At 55.6% G+C, this 16,648-nt stretch overlaps 2 protein-coding genes across 9 annotated transcripts in view; both read right to left on the bottom strand.

The window, feature by feature from the left end:
• Window positions 1-131: 131 nt before the first annotated feature.
• On the bottom strand, window positions 132-8,992 carry ATXN7L2 (ataxin 7 like 2). Of its 7 annotated transcripts, none has more exons than XM_059042422.2 (12): window positions 8,810-8,992; window positions 6,839-6,904; window positions 6,350-6,454; window positions 5,724-5,934; window positions 5,151-5,437; window positions 4,446-4,528; window positions 3,837-4,090; window positions 2,824-3,022; window positions 2,562-2,683; window positions 1,285-2,080; window positions 907-971; window positions 132-278 (listed from the first exon to the last, which is right to left on the bottom strand). In XM_059042422.2, the coding sequence occupies exons 1-11, from the start codon at window positions 8,934-8,936 to the stop codon at window positions 915-917; spliced, it is 2,307 nt and encodes a 768-aa protein (XP_058898405.1). In that variant the 5' UTR covers window positions 8,937-8,992; the 3' UTR covers window positions 132-278; window positions 907-914. The 7 variants fall into 7 exon arrangements, with proteins under 7 accessions (XP_058898405.1, XP_058898471.1, XP_066897541.1 ...); XM_067041422.1 differs by having other exon boundaries at window positions 192-278; window positions 907-1,007; window positions 8,810-8,968; XM_059042488.2 differs by lacking the exon at window positions 907-971.
• Window positions 8,993-10,711: 1,719 nt separating this feature from the next.
• SYPL2 (synaptophysin like 2) overlaps window positions 10,712-16,648 on the bottom strand; it is a 42,540-nt gene continuing 36,603 nt past the window's right edge. For both annotated transcript variants that reach the window (XM_067041474.1, XM_059043108.2), the window contains 3 exons: window positions 16,012-16,213; window positions 14,884-15,075; window positions 10,712-13,519 (listed from right to left, as the gene is read on the bottom strand). In XM_067041474.1, the coding sequence (XP_066897575.1) occupies window positions 13,373-13,519; window positions 14,884-15,075; window positions 16,012-16,213 (541 nt within the window). In that variant the 3' untranslated portion in view covers window positions 10,712-13,372. The remainder of the gene's footprint in view (window positions 13,520-14,883; window positions 15,076-16,011; window positions 16,214-16,648) is intronic.

The following is a 16,648-nucleotide window of genomic DNA, read 5'->3' as shown; positions in this document are numbered from 1 at the left end:
CCTATCATCTCAGCCTCCTGGGGAGCAGTTGGGGACAGTAAGGACACTCATTTTGTTACATTTCTTTCCTTCCTTTTCTACGTTTCTGTTTTTATATTTTCTTAGCAGCAACAGAACAGGGAGACAGTCTTGAGGTATTTTAAAGAGTTTTTTTTTCTTAAAAAAAATAATATAAAGTTATAAAAAGCGGCAGCAGCCTGGGGCCCGGATCTGGAGGGGAGGAGGTGCTGGCGGCTCCATCGCAGTGGGCAGGCACTTTCTTGTTAATGGGCTTTTGACTGTAGGAAGACAAGAGGCAAGAGACAGGGTCGGGCTGGGGGTCTAACTGTCCTCCTATCCAGCAAACTATGTGGGCCAGAAAAGCTAAGGCTTGATTTCCTCCTGCTGGTCTTGTGAGTAAAGCTGGGCAAGGGGGAGGATGAATGTCAGCCCAGCAGAGGCAGCCTGGAGATCACCCATGCACACGTGTGACAAAAACACACTCAGGCCCCGTGCAGCTGTCAAACTTACTACTCTCATATGGGCACCAAAGGTGTTGGTATGCATCTAGCCAGTGCCTAAACCAGGAGGGCATCTCCCCTTCCCACCTCCAATACGTTTCTCCTGGCTAAGGTCATATGGATAGCTCATAGCATGCTACTCCAGGGCTCCCATCAGAAGAGGCAAATAAACCTGGCTGCTGGCTTTACCAGAAACCCTGGAGAGCTTGCCTGGCATCTGAAAACCTGGCAGTGGGTATATGTATAAGGTGGGTGGACATGCATATGGGGACCTAGGGTTATGTCCCTGCCCTTTCATGCCCTGATGCCCAGAGGCAAAACCAATGAACAAGACCAGCCCACCCAGCCTGTGCCCAGCGTGTTAGGCCACAGCTTAGGGACCCAAGCTCAACCCCACTGCCCAAACCTTTCTTATCAGAGCTCATGGAGTCCAGCTTCCTCTCCTTCAGGGAACAGAGGTAGCTCCAAGTCCTGGAGTGAGGGCCACAGCCAATTCAGAAAGTGGCCCTTTGATTAAAGCAAGCAGGGGAAGGGGGAGAGGCAGAGGCAACATCTCCTTAGCCCAAAGGAGAGGGCTGGGGATAGGGGAAAGCCCACCAAGCAAAAGCTGGGGTCACCTCTCCCTAGAGCAGACGGCCCAGGAACTCTCTCTCAACTTCCCCAGTCTTCCCTTCCCTGCACAGACATTTACTTAAGCACCTCTTTTTGTCAGGTACCTGTGCACTCCAACCTCATCCATCCTGACCCTTCCCCGCCCCTGCTCTTCAGGGAGCTGGGCTGGTACCTTCAGTGTAGAACACTTCTCCTCAAAGGCCAGAGCCGGACCCGGCTTCTTGCGGCGCACAGAGCAGGCCGCGTCGGCAGGGGCACCAGCCTGGCAGTGCTTGGCCTTCACTGGCCGGCAGTAAGTGGCCAGGTTTTTCCGCTTCTTGGCTACCTCCTCCTCAGAGAGGCAGTTGGTCGGCAGGGCCTTGGCCGGGTGTCCAGCCGCTCCCTGGTTGTCCAGCTGAGAAGCCTTGACTGGCATGGGGGGCTGATGAGGGGAACCCCGACAGTCCAGGGGCCCTGCCCGCTTCACTCTCGGCTCCACCGTCCCATTAAGCCCCATGCCCAGGCCTGTTTTAGTCTTGGCCGAGAGGCCCCGGCAGCCAGAGGGTTTGCCTTTTCCAGTGGGCTCCAGGATGCAGGTCCGTTTGAAAGTGGTGGGCCCAGGGGATAACTTTCGCTTTCGAGAAGGAGCCTCCACCTCGAGCCCGTCCTTGCCTTTGGATGACTTGCTGGCCTTGGAAGGTGGGAGCTTGCTGAAGGACGGGGAAGGTGTGTTGGCAGGCAGTGGTGAGGTGATAGCCTGGCTCCCGCCCATGCACTCCGCCTGGCTGCAGGCGGCTGCCACGTTGGGGGAGCCTGCAGGGTAGCCGGGGCCAAGGCTGTCCTTGGTGGGGGGCGTGGAGGCTGGGCAGGCGGGTCTGGGGGGTGGGCCTGGAAGGCGGGGGCAACTGCCAGTAGAGGATGGGCTCAGGGGAGCTGATGGCGGGGAGCTGACAAGGTGGGATGGAGGCTCAGCCGCCGGGGGAATCTTCCTGCAGCAAGAAGAGAGCCCCACTGTGATGCCAAGCAAGCAAGAGGGCTTCCCCACCAACATACAAATCTTCCCACCCACGTAGAAATGGCCCACAGAGCCCTGGCAGTGCCGCCCTCTGCTGGGAAACACTGGAACTGAGGGATAGGAAGAAGGCACAGGGAAAGGCAGGAATGAACTAATATACAGACCCTTTAAAAACCTCACTTTAAATCTCAGGTTGGACATCCCCTATCCCTACTTACCCAAAAGGTACTGGAAGTGATTGGTGAGAGTTAAGATTCACTCCCAGGCGACCCATTCAGGCCCTGCCTTAGCCCAGCTCCAGGCTGTCAAGTTTCCCCACCTCCTTTTCACCCTACCTGGGGTCTTCCTGGCAAACAGCCAAGCCACATCTATAGGTATGTGTGACGAATTAGGGGTTCTGAAGCCCGTGTGTGCCTGGGGCCTGGGAAGGGAGGTTCTGGGGCCGAGAGACTCACTTCCACATGTGTGAGCTGAGGTGCCGTTCCAGCATAGAGCTCAGTGCTGAGCAGAACCGGTCCAGCCGGCGGCTAAACACGTAGCATCCTGGACTCACCAGCCGGCTCCCAAAGGTGCAGAACTGGAGGCAGAAGGAAGGCACTTGGTTAAAGGGGCCTGAAATACAGGGAGGGTACCTTCACGTAGGATCTGACCTTCTCCCCACATTGCGGGCCAGGAGGACTGGCCCCCCACCCCCAGGTCCACGCCCCAGGTCCTTACCGCCTGCGGCCGAGGGGGCCGGGTTGCATAATGGCAGTCAGTGGGAAGGTGGAGGTCATCAGATGTCCCCTCCTCCTCACTCTCCTCGCTGGAGGCCTGGGCACCACCCCGGGGCAGGGGGAAGGGGAACAGGCCTGGGTCCCCAATACCACCATAAGGGCCTTCATCATCCAACTCACTCTCAGAGGAGGCCCGGGACCTGGAAGGGCCAAAGGGGATGTGAGGGCGATGTCATGAGAGTGGGTCACGGTAGGTGTGTCCCTGAACCTGCCAAGCTCAAAAAGTCGGGGCAGACACCCTGCTGGGCGATCAGACAAAGAGGAAGGAGGACAGGAAGGGAGGGAACAACAGAGCTCACAGAGTAAGAGCCAGAAAGATCAGGGGCCACAGCTCCCAAGTGCTTTTCTCCCCAGCCCCTTCACTTCCCAGGCCCTGCCTCCTCAGGGGGAAAATCTGCTCCACATTCGCCTCCTCCAGAAAATATGAGTATAACCACACCCAGCTCTGGTCAGCCCAGTCAATTTTCTCAACCCCCTTCTTGCATCACATATTCCTGTGAGCCTATCTGTGAGCTGAGCCTATGTTTCGTGTCTGCCCCTCATGTTACAGGCAGAGATGCGTGTGTGTCTCCTTCCGCAAGGCAGGCTCTCCCCGGGTTCCAGCGCAGCCTCTGCACACAAAGGGGCCAGTGAATAAATACACAGTAGGACTGCCTCACCCAGGACCCTGACCCTTTCGGCTCCCCATTTACCACTTTTGGCCTGTTGGAAGCAGCTGGGAAAATGTTTTTTCCTGGGTGTTGAAACACTACAGAGAGCCTGGGGTACTGTGGTATGCCGGGTTAGGAACAGGGAGTCACCCACCTCCACACCACCGCCAGGGGCCCCTCCCCACACACTCAGGGTGGAGTGAACAGCATCTTCCAGGGCACTCCCTGAGCCTGTCTCCAGGGGTTCCTGATGGCCTGGGGCCAAGTGTCCCCAGGTAAGATGGGCGCTGGATCCTGGACGTACCTGGGCAGTACACAGTATGGGTAGGTCTGCTTGGCACGAGCAGAGAAGGTGCTGCTGGGAGCAGCCACTGCTGCCACAACCTGGACTGAGGAGGCAGGCTCCTGGGAGGGGCGCTCAAGAGATGCCTCCTTGCGCCCTGGGCTCTTCTCCTTGGGAGACTCCCCTTTGCGGGAGTTGGCCTTCAGCTCTGCCACCAGCACGTCAAAGTCCTTGGCTCGGCCCTGGACTTCCCTGCGCTGGTGCACGGAGTGGATCTAGAACACAGCAGGGGGGAGGGTGGGGAGGGGCTGAGCAGAGGTAACGGGCGGTGGTGTGCTCTGGCCTGGGCAAGTGAAGAGACTGGGCTTGTGAGTGTGGGTGTGTTTGTGTGTCCTTGTTTCACTTCCTGACAGGGCCAGAACCCTCCTCTGGAGAGGGGGATCTGGAAGCCACCCCCTGCCCGCTGTCCCCGCCTTGGGCCCAGTGTGGGCAGCCTCCCCTCCCCCTGCCTGGTCTGGGCTTAACCCCCATCCCTTCAGCTGGATCTTGGATGAGATCTCACTTGTTCTCCCTGCCCAGGGCCCGTGTCTGTGCTGTCCTCCCTCACTATGCAGAGGGACTGGGGATTACCTTGCAGGTCAGCAGGCGGGTACAGATCTTTTTGGTCTCTGGATTTATTACCCCACACTGCCTGTTGAGGTCGCACTCCTTCCCTGTGGGGAAAGCGGTTCCCATGAACCCCAAGGCCATTTCTGGGAGGGTCTGGCATCTTCAGGCCAAAGGCCTGGAAAGAGCTGGGCCTAAGGCAGGAGAGCCTCTGGCCCTCGAGTCTGGGGCTGCAGCCTTCCAGAGATACTCCTCTGGGCATCAGCAGCTCTCTGCTGGGTGTAAGAACCATCCCGTCCCCATGCCAGCCCAGGCACTCCTTTGGGGGGCCCCAAGTCTCAAACAGGGCAACATGTACCAGGAAACAAAAGCAGCTACAGGCATCTGGGATGCCAGGGAAACCAGCTATGGGAGGCTTCTGGTGCCCTGGATCTAGATGAGAAAAGAGATAAAGTTCAACAGCCCAAGGTGAGGAAGAATACCTTCACCTGCTTGGGCACAGGCTCCCATGGCCTTAATCAGGAGACCTGGGCTGAAGAGAATCTTCCAAGAGAGCAAGCAGGTCAAGTGAGTGTCCACGTCAAGGGATGACCAGGAGCTCCTGTACCCTGGCACCCTGTGATGGCCAAGCCCACCCTTTTCTGACCCCCTCTCCATCAGGCCCAAGGACAAAGCAGTCCAAAGGAATCCCCACTCTACCTTCCTGACCCCAAGACCACGACTACTCACGAGCCATCTTCCGGTGGGCTTTAGGGGGCAGCCTGGCCCCACCAGGATCCTTTTCAGACGGGCTGCCTTCAGCCCGGTGACTGGGGCCCTCGCTGGGGGTTATCTCGATGCTCCCCCTGCCAGGAAGTTCTTTAGAAGGGGATGCCATGGGGATTTTTCCAGGGGAGTCCTTGGTGAGGCCAGCCGGCTGGCTGAGGAAAGCAGAGGGTGGAGCCACCCTGATTCCGTGTCCATCGGGCTTCGGGAGACTGGACATCTTTTCCAGATTCACCACAGGCACGAAAAGGCTATACACGGAGAGAGGGTGCAGGCTGGGAGGTAGGGAGGCTGGGCCTGGGCCCCAGACTCTAGCCCAGAGCCATCTCCTTTCCCAGCCCTGGAACTTGGGTGGGCTCCTGCAGGGGTGCAGAACATGGGAAAAGGGGACCCCATATTCCCTGGAGCGAGTAGAAGGGAGCTGCAGAGAGAGATGGCCGCCTCCCACAGTGAGCAGTGCCCATCGCCCCACAGCTGCCTCCATGTGTGCCAACCCCTCCCTGGGCTAGGGTCAGGGAGTCTCCAGCCTTTCCTTACCAGAGGTTGTCCTTCTGGGTCTTCTCAGGAGGCTGGTGGCCACGGCTCCGGGACCCCTGGCCCTTCTCCCTGGAGGAGGTTTTGGTGGAACCTGGGGCCCTACAAGCTGGGCCCTGACCGTTCACTACATGGCATTTCTGAGAGCTGGCAGGGGCTGGAGGTGGGGGTGGGGCCCGGGCGTAAAGCTTGCTGAGCGGCCCATGTCTTCTTTCTGTCACCAGGAGGTGGAGAGAGCAATCGAGGTGAGTGGCGTCAACTGTCTCCTTCCCCAACCTCCTAACCCTGCTCACAGACTCACAATAGAGAACCTGGAATTTCCAAAGCTTAGATTTTAAATTTGCCTCCTTCCCATCTGAATTTGAGCCTTCAAGGCTCAAAATTCTAGGAAGCAGCTTCCTGAACCTCTTAGGTCTTCCCAGATGCTAGAACTTTACTCCACCAGATGCTAAAAGGTTGCTTAAACAATAACCCCAACCAACCACAATCTGTGAAGCTCCTCGCCTCCACCTTCTTACTCCCAAAGCCTCCCTCCATTACCCACATGACCTCCCAATCGGCCCTGTCCTCAGAGTTCCATGTTCCACCTTCCCCTGTCCCCTCTATCTCCTCCCGAGGGCTCCCCTCACCGCAGTGCTTCTGGAAAGCTTGAGGCTTCACCACTTGGCTGCAATGGTTACATACAACCAAATAGAAGTCGTCATGGGCAGGGCAGTGCCCGAAGATGGACATGTCTGCAATGACAGAAGCCCTTATCACTGGGGCTGAGGACACCAGATTTTCCCTGTAAGATCAGAGAACACTCCCACCCACCACTCAGATGACACTTCCCCTCCCAGCTGATATGACAAGCTTTATATTGGATGCTTCCAGCTTCCAGAGTTCAATCTAACCAGTCCCTAAGAATGCAGGCTTTCAGGTGAGTGGGCACCAAACACCAATGATTAGGATCTCCCTCAATAAGTCACAGGAGCCAGGGGAATAGGCTGACTCAGACCTATCAAAATGAGAATCCCCAGACCTGCTGCTTCAGGCAGCCACCTCCTGGGTTGTGGTGGAAGAAGGTAAGGTGGTCCTGTCTGCCCTGGGCCCCAGTCCCAGTATGTGTCAACTCGCACCTTCTTTAATGAGGGTCATGGCATCCAACTTCTTCAGGTTTTTGTTACTCTCCTCCAACTCAGCCCCTGGAGGAGAAACACGGCTCAGAAGGACTATCCCCATCCCAGAAGCCCCATCTCCCATCTGACCAGGTCCTGGGGCCAAGCAGGAGGAAGCTCTCACTCCTTGACAAGCACCTGGTGCTCAGGACCACTTGGAGAACCTTTCAGTGGATCTTTCTCAAGTGCCCATTCTTCCTTCACTTGCTACCTCTGGAATGAGCTGGCCCCATTAGGAGGGATCCGGCCACGTTTCTTATGGATCCTTCATTCCAAGGTACAGTTCAGGATTCCACTGATGACTAGTTGGGTGACTATGGGTAATTATCTCTTTTCTGGGCCTGCTTCCCCATTTAAACAGGAAACAGTCCTTAACATATTTTACTACAGATCCCCGTATCCCTTCTTGAGATTTCTCAGACAGGTCCTTTCTGCTTTTCTGTAGCATCCCAAACAGATACTCTCCTAGGTCCCCACCCCCAATTTTGTTCCACTTGGGCTGCCATGGCATTGTCAAAGTTACACCCAGCTTCTCAGGTCCTGCACTGATAGGATGGCCACAGAGCAGAGAAACTGCTGTCTTAGGGCCCTTCAGCATCTTCAAAGTCCCCTTGATCAGCTATGCAAGCCCTTTTCCTCTTAAGAGGGGGTTTGGGCAAGGGTTGCCCTTGTACCTCAGTTTCTGGGTTGATGACAAAAACGTTTTAGCTGTGCAAAGCAGCTCTTTCCCCATCCCCCTATCTTACTCCTCTCCCCTCCCTCCTCTACGCCCCCTCCCTGTCCCTTGGAAAAAAAATCAATTCTGAGTCACCAAACCCGTCTGATTCCATTTCCGGTTCTCAATGCACCCAGACCCTGACAATGGCCCCATCCTTGCCCACCCAGCATGGGGCAGTTCTGGGGTGGCCTGAGGCTCCCACTTAGGTCTGCTTCTGACACCTACTAACAGACGTGCCCCTTTCTAGAATGAGAAGAATACTGACAGTCTTATATAATCTCCAGATATGAGGGGTGGTGGGTTAAGCATGCAAGAAACAAGGGGCAGCTCCCACTCTTAAGTCCATTAAAATACAGTGATGGACAGAACTGAGCTGGGAGTTGGACGTCTCAGAGGAGAACAAGTGTCATCAGAGACCGCTCCATGTGGTCTCTTCCTCCACCTCTTCTCACTTACAAACTTCTTCAGGGGCGTGATGCCTGCTGTCACCCCAAAGGCCACGAGGCCAGATGCCCACTGGGGCCGAGGAGACAAAGATCAGGAGAAGGGGCTGTCAGCCCGCTCACCAAAAGCACTCAGGGGCCTAGAGAAGGTGGGGGTCAGGGGAGAGAGCCCGGGAGGCAGGGCAAGAGGCCCGGGAAAGGACGGAGGGTTGGAGACATGTATGGATGGACGGAGGAGGGAGGAAGGGAGGATGGATGGATGGATGGATGAACCGACGAACTAATGCGGAGGAGGCGAGGGTCTAGTGGCACTGCAGCCGACAGGCAAACGCCGAAAAGGAGCAAAAGGTGTGGGGCAGAAGGCGAAGGAACAAGGGGGGTTGGGAGGGGGGCACAGAAGTGGGGTGCGTGGGAAACACGTGGAGAGGACTGTTGCGGATGGGGAAAGCTCGAGGCAGGTGCAGGAGGGGAGGAAGCTGGAGGACAACAGGCAAGAAGATCCATAAAAGCAAGCAGATGTGGGGGCAGGTACTGGGCAACGGCAGAGGCAGAGGTGGGCAGGGTGGGCTGCTGGAAGAGAGCCGGCGCTAGGACCCGGAGGAGCGAAGGTGGCGGAGCGGGCGGGCACTAGGACCCGGCGGGTCCTTTGTTTGGGGGGCCGGGGAGCCGGACGGCGGCTCCCGTCGGCAGCTCCCCTCTGTTGGCGGGGGCCCGGAGAGGGGGAGGGGAGACAGTGATGGGGTCTTCAGACTCTAGGGGTGCTTCACTCACCGTCAGCCGCGGGCAGCTCGGCCCGCTCCACCCACGAGCTCCAGCTCTGTCCCGCGAAGTCATCGAGACTCGGCACCCGCCGCTCCAGAGCGGCCATTGCTGCCGCCGCGCGTTCACGCACCGCCATCACCGCCGCGGACGCGCGCCCGCCCCGGCGCCGCCGCTGCGCGGCCCCCTCCCCCCATCCCTGCCGCGGGCACGCCTCCCCTCTCCCTCCCACCTTTCCAGTTCACTCTTTGCGCAAGCGCAACACTGGTTGCCTTCCCCTCACTCTCCCTGCCGCATAGCCTTCTGGGAAACGTAGGCTTAGAGGTGGTGAGGTTGCCTACTGAGCTGGACGAGAGAGCCTTCCAAAATGCACAATTGCGGGGGAAAAAGAGACCAAAGCCCCAGGACCTCTGCTCCTAACCGTTGTGAACACATTCTTTGTGCTACCAGCCCAGTCTCTTTAGTTCGCTGCACACAAACCCCAGTCCCAAACCTCTCTCTGCCCAAGATGCCCCTTTAAGCCGTGCCTCCGCCAGCTGGCTGGCGCCCCTTCCACGGCTGGCGGCCACGAAGCGACTTCGCTTCCCCGTAGATCGAATGCGGTAGGTGCAGGGAGGTGGGCGCTGGGAATCAGAAGGGCAAAGGGAGGGGGTCTGTAGGATGTGCTGAAGGACACAGGGGTTGGAGTGGGGGGGAGGGTCCTCAACTCGGGTTGTGCCTCCTGTGTGGGAAACCCACGCTGCCCTGACGCAGAGCAGAGGGTTGAAGTGGCGTTGTCTGGGTTTGGGAGGACCTAGCTGAGCTGACCGGGATCACCTGTCAGGATGACAGAAGGCTATCTCCGAGCCAGAGCCAGCCCCGGAATTGGGGTGGCCCCGAGGCTGCTGGTGTTTGCAGCATCTCTGCTGATCCGTCTCTCTCCTCATGAGCACTGCAATCGATACCCTGTACCGCCTCTTCCCAAACCCTGACTGGACCCTGACTCCATCCATCCCTTTGGCTTCTTTTTCTAACGAGTATTTTCTCTGCTGGCAGGGCTGCTACCAGAGCCTGGGCACAGGGAGATTTCTCATCAGATCTGTCATTTTCCTTGCTAAGGCCTGGAAAATACCTTAATCATCCACCTCTTTCTCTTTTCTCAGCTGATAACATTCCTTCCCACCCTCACATAATCAAGAGACAAAAGCCTGCCCCCCACCCCATCAGATCAGAAAAGAGATACTAATTCTCTTTTCCCTTTTCAACCCCTTACACCTCACCACATATTCATTCTTTCATCTAAGGGGAAACCAAACTGGAGGCGAATAAGTCAAGGTCTGTGACTTCAAGACCTCAGACTGTCTTCTCATTTTCACCCAGGGAAGGTTTAAGTACTTCAAGGATAATCTCTGAGGGTAGAGATTCTTAACCTGAGAACCATGGATGATTCCTAGGGGGAGTGGGAAACTGGTGACATTGAATGTAATACTGTGCCCAAGTGTATTTTTCTAGGGAATGTAAATGTAGCCTGTGACTGTTTGTCAGAAGGGGCATAGAGGTGCAAGTTTGTTCAGCAAGAACCTTTATAGTTAAAAGGGCAAAGCACGCGGCCCTCAACTCCTGACAAGGAAGCTTGTCTAGGTCACAGATGGTAGGAGAGCAAGTGGAAACAGCACTGTGGAAGCCAATATCTCTCGCCTTTTGAGTTTGCTCTAAATTTACTAATGAGTCTCAGTTACTTTGGACTAATTGGTGCCAACAAAAGAGGAGATGTTGCCAGACTGGGGTCCACCAGGAACAACTCAGCCTGCAGACTCTATCGCTGGGAGTGCAGAGTGGAGAGGAGTGGAATGATGTTTTGGTGGAAATGCTGATATTTGTCCAAGAACTTAAAGCAAGGGGAGGAGGAGGAAAAAAGTCCCCAGAAGGGCTACATTCTTGGCTCCTTCGTGGCAAATGCTTGAAGCACTGTTTATTCAAATGTATAATAACAAGCACCAGAAAACAACATGCAACATTCTCCCCCCACCCATGATCTTCAATCCCAGAAGAAGGACACCTATGACCATGATAGTGGAGGGAACTCATGTTAAGGAAAGGTCCTAGGTGGGCACCCTGTCAGGGTCAGAGTTTACTAGGGCAAAGGGCAAGTGCCTTGCCTGTTGGCCTCCTGCAGCAACTGGAGAAACCAGCACCTTCTACCTCAGGCCCCACTAGGCAAAGTGGTGATGCCAGCCCTAGCTGGCTGGAGAGGACGAGTCCTATGAGGACAGCCGCGCACTCAGCATTTGACCCAGCCCAGCCCTCTGAAGATAATGAGGTGAAGTAGCCTTTCCTCTTAGGGAGGCTATGGAGAGAGAGGCCATAGCCTAAATCAAGGCTCTTCAGGCTAAGAACAAGCCAGCCTCTTGAAGAGGAGAAAGAGCCTTCTCTGCTCTAGGGAGAGTTCTGGGCTAGGAGTCCTTGGCAGGAGTGCATACCCACCCACCCCCTTTCCCAAGCTGAAGGGCCAATTAGTAACTTAGGCCCCCAAATGAGAACACTTTATCCATCACATTTCAGATAAATTACAAATATGTACACAGAATCCAAACAAAGTTCCAGTAGAAGCTGCTCACAGACCCTCACAGGGGCCAGCTTGAAGAAAACTGAAGGTCATCCCTTTGTTCTCTGTGTCTCTGGAGCTGTGGGCAAAACTGTCGCCCCTTGTCCTTGAGTAATCATGGGGACAGCTCAGGACAGAGAGGTTCAGACTTAGAAACACCCTTATCCCCATCTCCTATCTTCCCTCCTCAAATGCCTTCCCCCAAATCTAAAAAACAAAACAAAACACCTAATTTTTCACTTAAGGACTCTGGAGCATTTGAAGATGTAGACCTCACACTCCCCTGTCAAGTGGGGAAACTGACCCAAAGAAGAAATGATTGGCCCGAAGTCAAAGGTCCTGCTGCCTGGGTACCCCAGTAATGCACACGTTAAAATGGAGGGTGCTGAGGAAGGTGAGGAGGTTGGAGGGGTTGACTCAGTCCTGAGGAGAGACTGGCACAGGGCACATTTACCTTTGGGATGACACCTGGGCTAATTGGCACTGGATTGGAAAATGGCTGGATTCTGCCTTCTTTCTTCTTCCCTGGGCAGCCCTATGGCCAGGGCAGACTGAAATGTTTTGAACTGGATGGGAGACAGATGGCCCTTATCCAGTCAGCACTGACTCTTGGGCCCTGGGGTCCGCAGAGGTACTGAGGAGGTGTCAGGAAGGGGAGACACACCAAAGACAAATATGGAACTGGGTCCCGAAGTGAAGAAGCACCAAGAGCATCAGCCTGCCCTGGACTGGGGTGGGCATGTAGCGGGGATAGAGCTTGGAACAAATGGGGAAGCAGGGGAGGAATGGCAGGCAAAGGGAGAGGGCATGTTTCTTCATAAAGGTGAGAAGGGGAAGTATGAAACGGGCCAGAGGAGGAGCAGGGCAGGAAATAAACGAGCAGAGAGTGAAGAAGAAATGGGCCCATCCATCCATGTCCTGGGGCTCTGGGGCAACTTAGACTCATGATGGTCCTTTCTTACCCTTTCAAAGCCCCTATCTGGCCCTACAGGAATGAAAGGAAGGCCTGGACAGACTTTTGAAAAGGATTTTGAATGCCTCAGACCCAAGAGGCTGGGGAAGGGAGAGGGACAGAGAGGTGGGAGGTGGGGAGGGCTGAAATGGAGATGCTCCTAGACCCCTCATCTTGTGTCCCAAGTGTGAGACCAAGCCCAAGAAGGAGGACAGGGAGGAAGGTAAGGAGTTTCTAGGGCAAGTATGAGTTTAGAGTGTTGGTGGAAGTGCCCCAGCCTGGAGGGGTGGGAGGACTAAGGAAATTTAAAAAAAACTGATTCCCCAGCAAGTTTCCTGGCTTCTGTTTCTTGAAGTTGCAACTCAGTTGCAATTTATCTGCTCCCCACCAAGTCTCAGCCTACTTGGGACCCTCTGAAAGGCTGTTTTCTAGGCTAGTCAGCCTCCTGGGTTCCCACATGATGGGCTCTGTGGGCAAACAGAGGCCAGAGGAGAGGGTGGGGAGCATACTGAGCTCAGGCTGATTGGAGGTCAGCGCAGACACGGGGCCTTGATGACAGCCATTGAAGAGGGGTCACTAAACCACTGGTGGGCCCTCCATGCAAGGGGGCAGGGAGAAGGCTGCCAGCCAATTTCCCCTCCCCCCACTTTTATTGACGCTGTACAGGCTGATAGAAGTGGCAGCTAGGAACCAGTCTCAGGTCTCCTGACCCCAACCTTTGCCTGTAGCAGAGGCTGGTTCTCAAAGGCTGTGAGGGTACATGTAAGACCCCAAGTAAGATGTCTGGGTCCAGGCAGTAGATAAGAAGCACTGAGCTCCTGCCATCCGGGGCTCCAGCAAGAGGAGGGATAGGAAGCCACTGGGAGGGCTGCCCAGGTTTCTGACAGCTGATGCCTGCCTATCCAGTGAAGACGTCTCAAAGCTCAGAGCCCAGAATAATGGGGGAGGGGAGTTGGGGGAGGAAGAAGAGGGAGGTCCTGGAAGCCAGAGGCGGTTGAAGAGGCGCTGTCCTGTTCGGGAGTAGCCGGGTGGGGGCCGCTTACTGCTTCTCCACCGCTCCCTGCTCAGCTGCGCTCTCCTGGCCGGCGCCCTGGCCCTGGTCCTGGCCCTGCCCATGCCACGGGGTCTCCTTGAACACAAACCAACAGTTCCCGGCCCACAGGAAGAAGCTGATAAAGCCAAAGAGCTGCAAAGACATCAGGGGGAGGGGGGCTTATGAGAACAGAAGGAGGGCATCCTGGGAACAGGGAGGGGGAGTACCTGGTGTTGCGGGGAGGGAGAGGAGCAGAGGGCTAGAAAGACTAAAAGAGAACTGGATGTAGAGTCAGGGTTTAAGGCCATCACCCACTAAGGAATTCTCTGGTGAAAGTGTCTAACTCTGTCCACAGCATGCACCCAAGTTGTGGCTTGGTCGCTAGGAGAACCTGGCTCCTGGAGTGGAGCACTGTGCAAAGCATAGCAAGGAGCAAGGGCTCTAGTGGCGCTTCCCACAGCGTCCGCAGGCTGTTTCGGAAGGCCTTGTCGGGATGGGTGGGGCCAGAGCTGTCCAAGGTGCTCCTTCCCTAGGGTAGTGACCTAGCCAGCTCTATCCAAATATTTATTCAAAATATTTAAAAACCTATCAGCAGGGAGTATTTAGGGGGAAGTGTACTGATGTCTGCAATCAACTTTGAAATGCCATTAAAAATCAGATGGATCGATAGATGAAGAGAGGCAGATAGATACAGGACAAAGCAAGTCTAGTAAAATGTTAATGGTACAGTCTAGCTGATGAGTGCGTGGCTGTTCATTGTAAAAGTCTTTCAACTTCGCTGAATGTGTGAACATTCTTACAGTAAAAGGCTGTGGGGCTAACACCTATCAGCAGGGTTCCAGCAAGGTCTAGAAGGCTCCCTGGTGTGCCAGCCATTAAACCTTTCAGTTGCTGGGCCCGGGGAAGGTTCAGGCCATTTTCAGGGCAGGGCTGAGGCGGCTGGGCTGACAGGAGGGCATTTGCAAAGCTCAGCTACTTACCAACTGATATGGAGATGTTTCGATGTTCTAACAGCTGGGGTGGCCAAATACATGCATACCAGCTAGACCCACCACTGCCCAAAGACCTCTTCCAGCCTGGAGGCCTGAGTGACAATAAGCCCCTTCTCACCCACTCTGGGTCTGCTCCCCGCTTTGAGCCCCGTCACAGCCCTAGGCTCCCACTCCACCTGCTCATGTGTGTACATACACACAGACTGTAAAGAGGCAGGAGGAGGGAGAAGCAGTCACAGAGCACGCCTGGAGGTGCGGAGGAGAGAGGGAAATGGGAGGCAGAGGCAGGAGGAGGAAGGCACAGGAGGCTGAGTGGCTCTTGGGTTTCCCCTGCTCAAATGTCCCTCAGGGTCCGCCAGGGGCCAGCAGCCAGCATTAGGTGCAGAGGAAGCACTGGCTGCCAGTGCCGGGGAGGGCAGCTGTGGAGACACCCTCTCTGTTCCTCTCAGACCCTGCTGTGACAGGCCCAGGCAGCTGGGAGTGTGCTGCCTTCCCCCAGACCCCCTCAGGGGCCACGGGTCTCACCACGGAGATGTTGGCCAGTCCCATGGAGGGCGTGGCCCCGGCACTGCACACCGCCTCCTCTCCATGGCACACAGACATGGCTGCTGTCAGGCTGGATGGTCGTGTGGCCCCCTTGACGTCAGTCAGGCCCTTGCCCCAGGCAGCTGCAGCTACCAGCCAGAAAAAGGTGAAGGAGACAGTCACACAGAAGTCCTGGGAGGAGCAGAGGGACACAGGAAATACAATCAGCAAGGCCTCCATCATTCTGTACTTCTTCTCCTCTTGCCATGAGGCACTGGGATCCTGGGGGCCCAGGACAGCCGCCTCTTTCCGTCCTACCCAACACCTAGAGCTTCAGGGAACTCACATCATCCTAGGAAATCTGCCACCAAGAGAATCCTGCCAGCCAGGGCTACCCCTGCCCATGCCCTCAGAACTGAGGTCAGGTAACAATGTGCCCAGGCATCTGTTGGTCAGTGTCACCCCCAAACCCACGTGGCCTAAACTTGACACTCTCCCCCACGCCCAGCCTTTCCTTTGATCACCATCGCTCAGTTACAGCTGGTGGCAGAGTGAGGGCAGACTGCAGGAGATAAATGGGGTCCCCTAAGGCACCCTTTCCACCTTGCATGCCTGGCATAAGGAGAAAGTAAAGGGGAAATAATAATAGCTAGCACTTATGGAGGCTAACTATATGCCAGGTATTTTACATGCATGTTCACTTTATCCTTCCAAAACACTATTAGATTGTTATTATTGTATTCCCATTTTATAGTTGAGGAAACTGAGAGTTAGAGAGGTTAAGGAAATTGTCAAGAGCACACAGCTAGGAAGGGACAGTGCTGGGATTTGAACCCAAGCAATCAGACTTCAGCACCTGCTTCTTGAAGCTATTGTGCCTACTATGAGTAGAGCAAGTGATGGGAGGTTGGCAGACACAGAGTCCTGGGACATGGGCCTTCCACTGGCCCGAGGACCTGTGGCAGCCCCAGCACCCGAAGGGACCAACAGCAAAGAGCTGGTAGGGAGATTGAGGAGGTTCACATCCGAGTGGCCGGGACCCAGGAAAGCCACCATGTTTGTCCTCAGCCCGGGAACTTATGTCTCCTCATTGCCTCCACCCCATCCCTCCTCGCTGTGCCCACTCACCACCAGGGGAAAGCGCCTGTTCTCCGTGTAGATGTTGTGGAAACGCAGGTAGAGGACGAGTGCAGCTATGGTGTAGAAGAAGGAAAAGATGCCCAGGGTCACGAAGAACTCGGCGGGGGCAGAGAAGTCCCCCATGAGATGCATGGTCTTGGTGGTGGATTCATCGTCGCAGAGGGGCATCTCATACTGGACCCGGTTCAACCTGCAGGTGGCACGGAGCCCACCCTGACTCAGGACGAGTCTCTCCCTGTGGAGGCAGTGGGCTTCCCCTGCCCAGAAGCAGTCCTGCACTACTTCTCACCCAAGGACTCTTACAGAACCAAGAAAGGGGCAGGTAGGGAGGAAAGTTTCTGGAGGGAATCTTGCAGTCAGGACAGGAATTTCCCTGGAATTCTAGTCAAACTCTACCTCCCTCTCAGCCACCACCCCACACTCATCCACCCTGCCCCGATACGGTGACCCTGTATTTCCAAGTATCTCCAGGACCCTTTAGATCGTAACCACAGTATATACAGTTCATCTATTTCTGGTAGCCAAACCACCAGGGAAATCAGCTTCATTCTGTCCCTGGGAAAGCACAGGTCCACAGTGGCCAAGTTAAGATTGGAATCACCCATTCTCAGGCTTTATTTAGGTC

The sequence above is a fragment of the Kogia breviceps genome, chromosome 1 (assembly GCF_026419965.1).
Source record: "Kogia breviceps isolate mKogBre1 chromosome 1, mKogBre1 haplotype 1, whole genome shotgun sequence".
Taxonomy (NCBI): Eukaryota; Metazoa; Chordata; class Mammalia; order Artiodactyla; family Physeteridae; genus Kogia; species Kogia breviceps.
This window is presented reverse-complemented; position numbering and strand designations above follow the sequence as displayed.

Excerpts from the sequence above, each read along its gene's own strand:
- ATXN7L2 (XM_067041422.1), bottom strand. The coding sequence starts at position 8,936 with ATGGCGGTGCGTGAACGCGCGGCGGCAGCAATGGCCGCTCTGGAGCGG. Across the intron at positions 5,935-6,349 it reads AGCTTTCCAGAAGCACTGCG|AAAGAAGACATGGGCCGCTC; the intron begins GTGAGGGGAGCC and ends TCCTGGTGACAG. Across the intron at positions 3,023-3,836 it reads CCATACTGTGTACTGCCCAG|GTCCCGGGCCTCCTCTGAGA; the intron begins GTACGTCCAGGA and ends TGGCCCTTCCAG.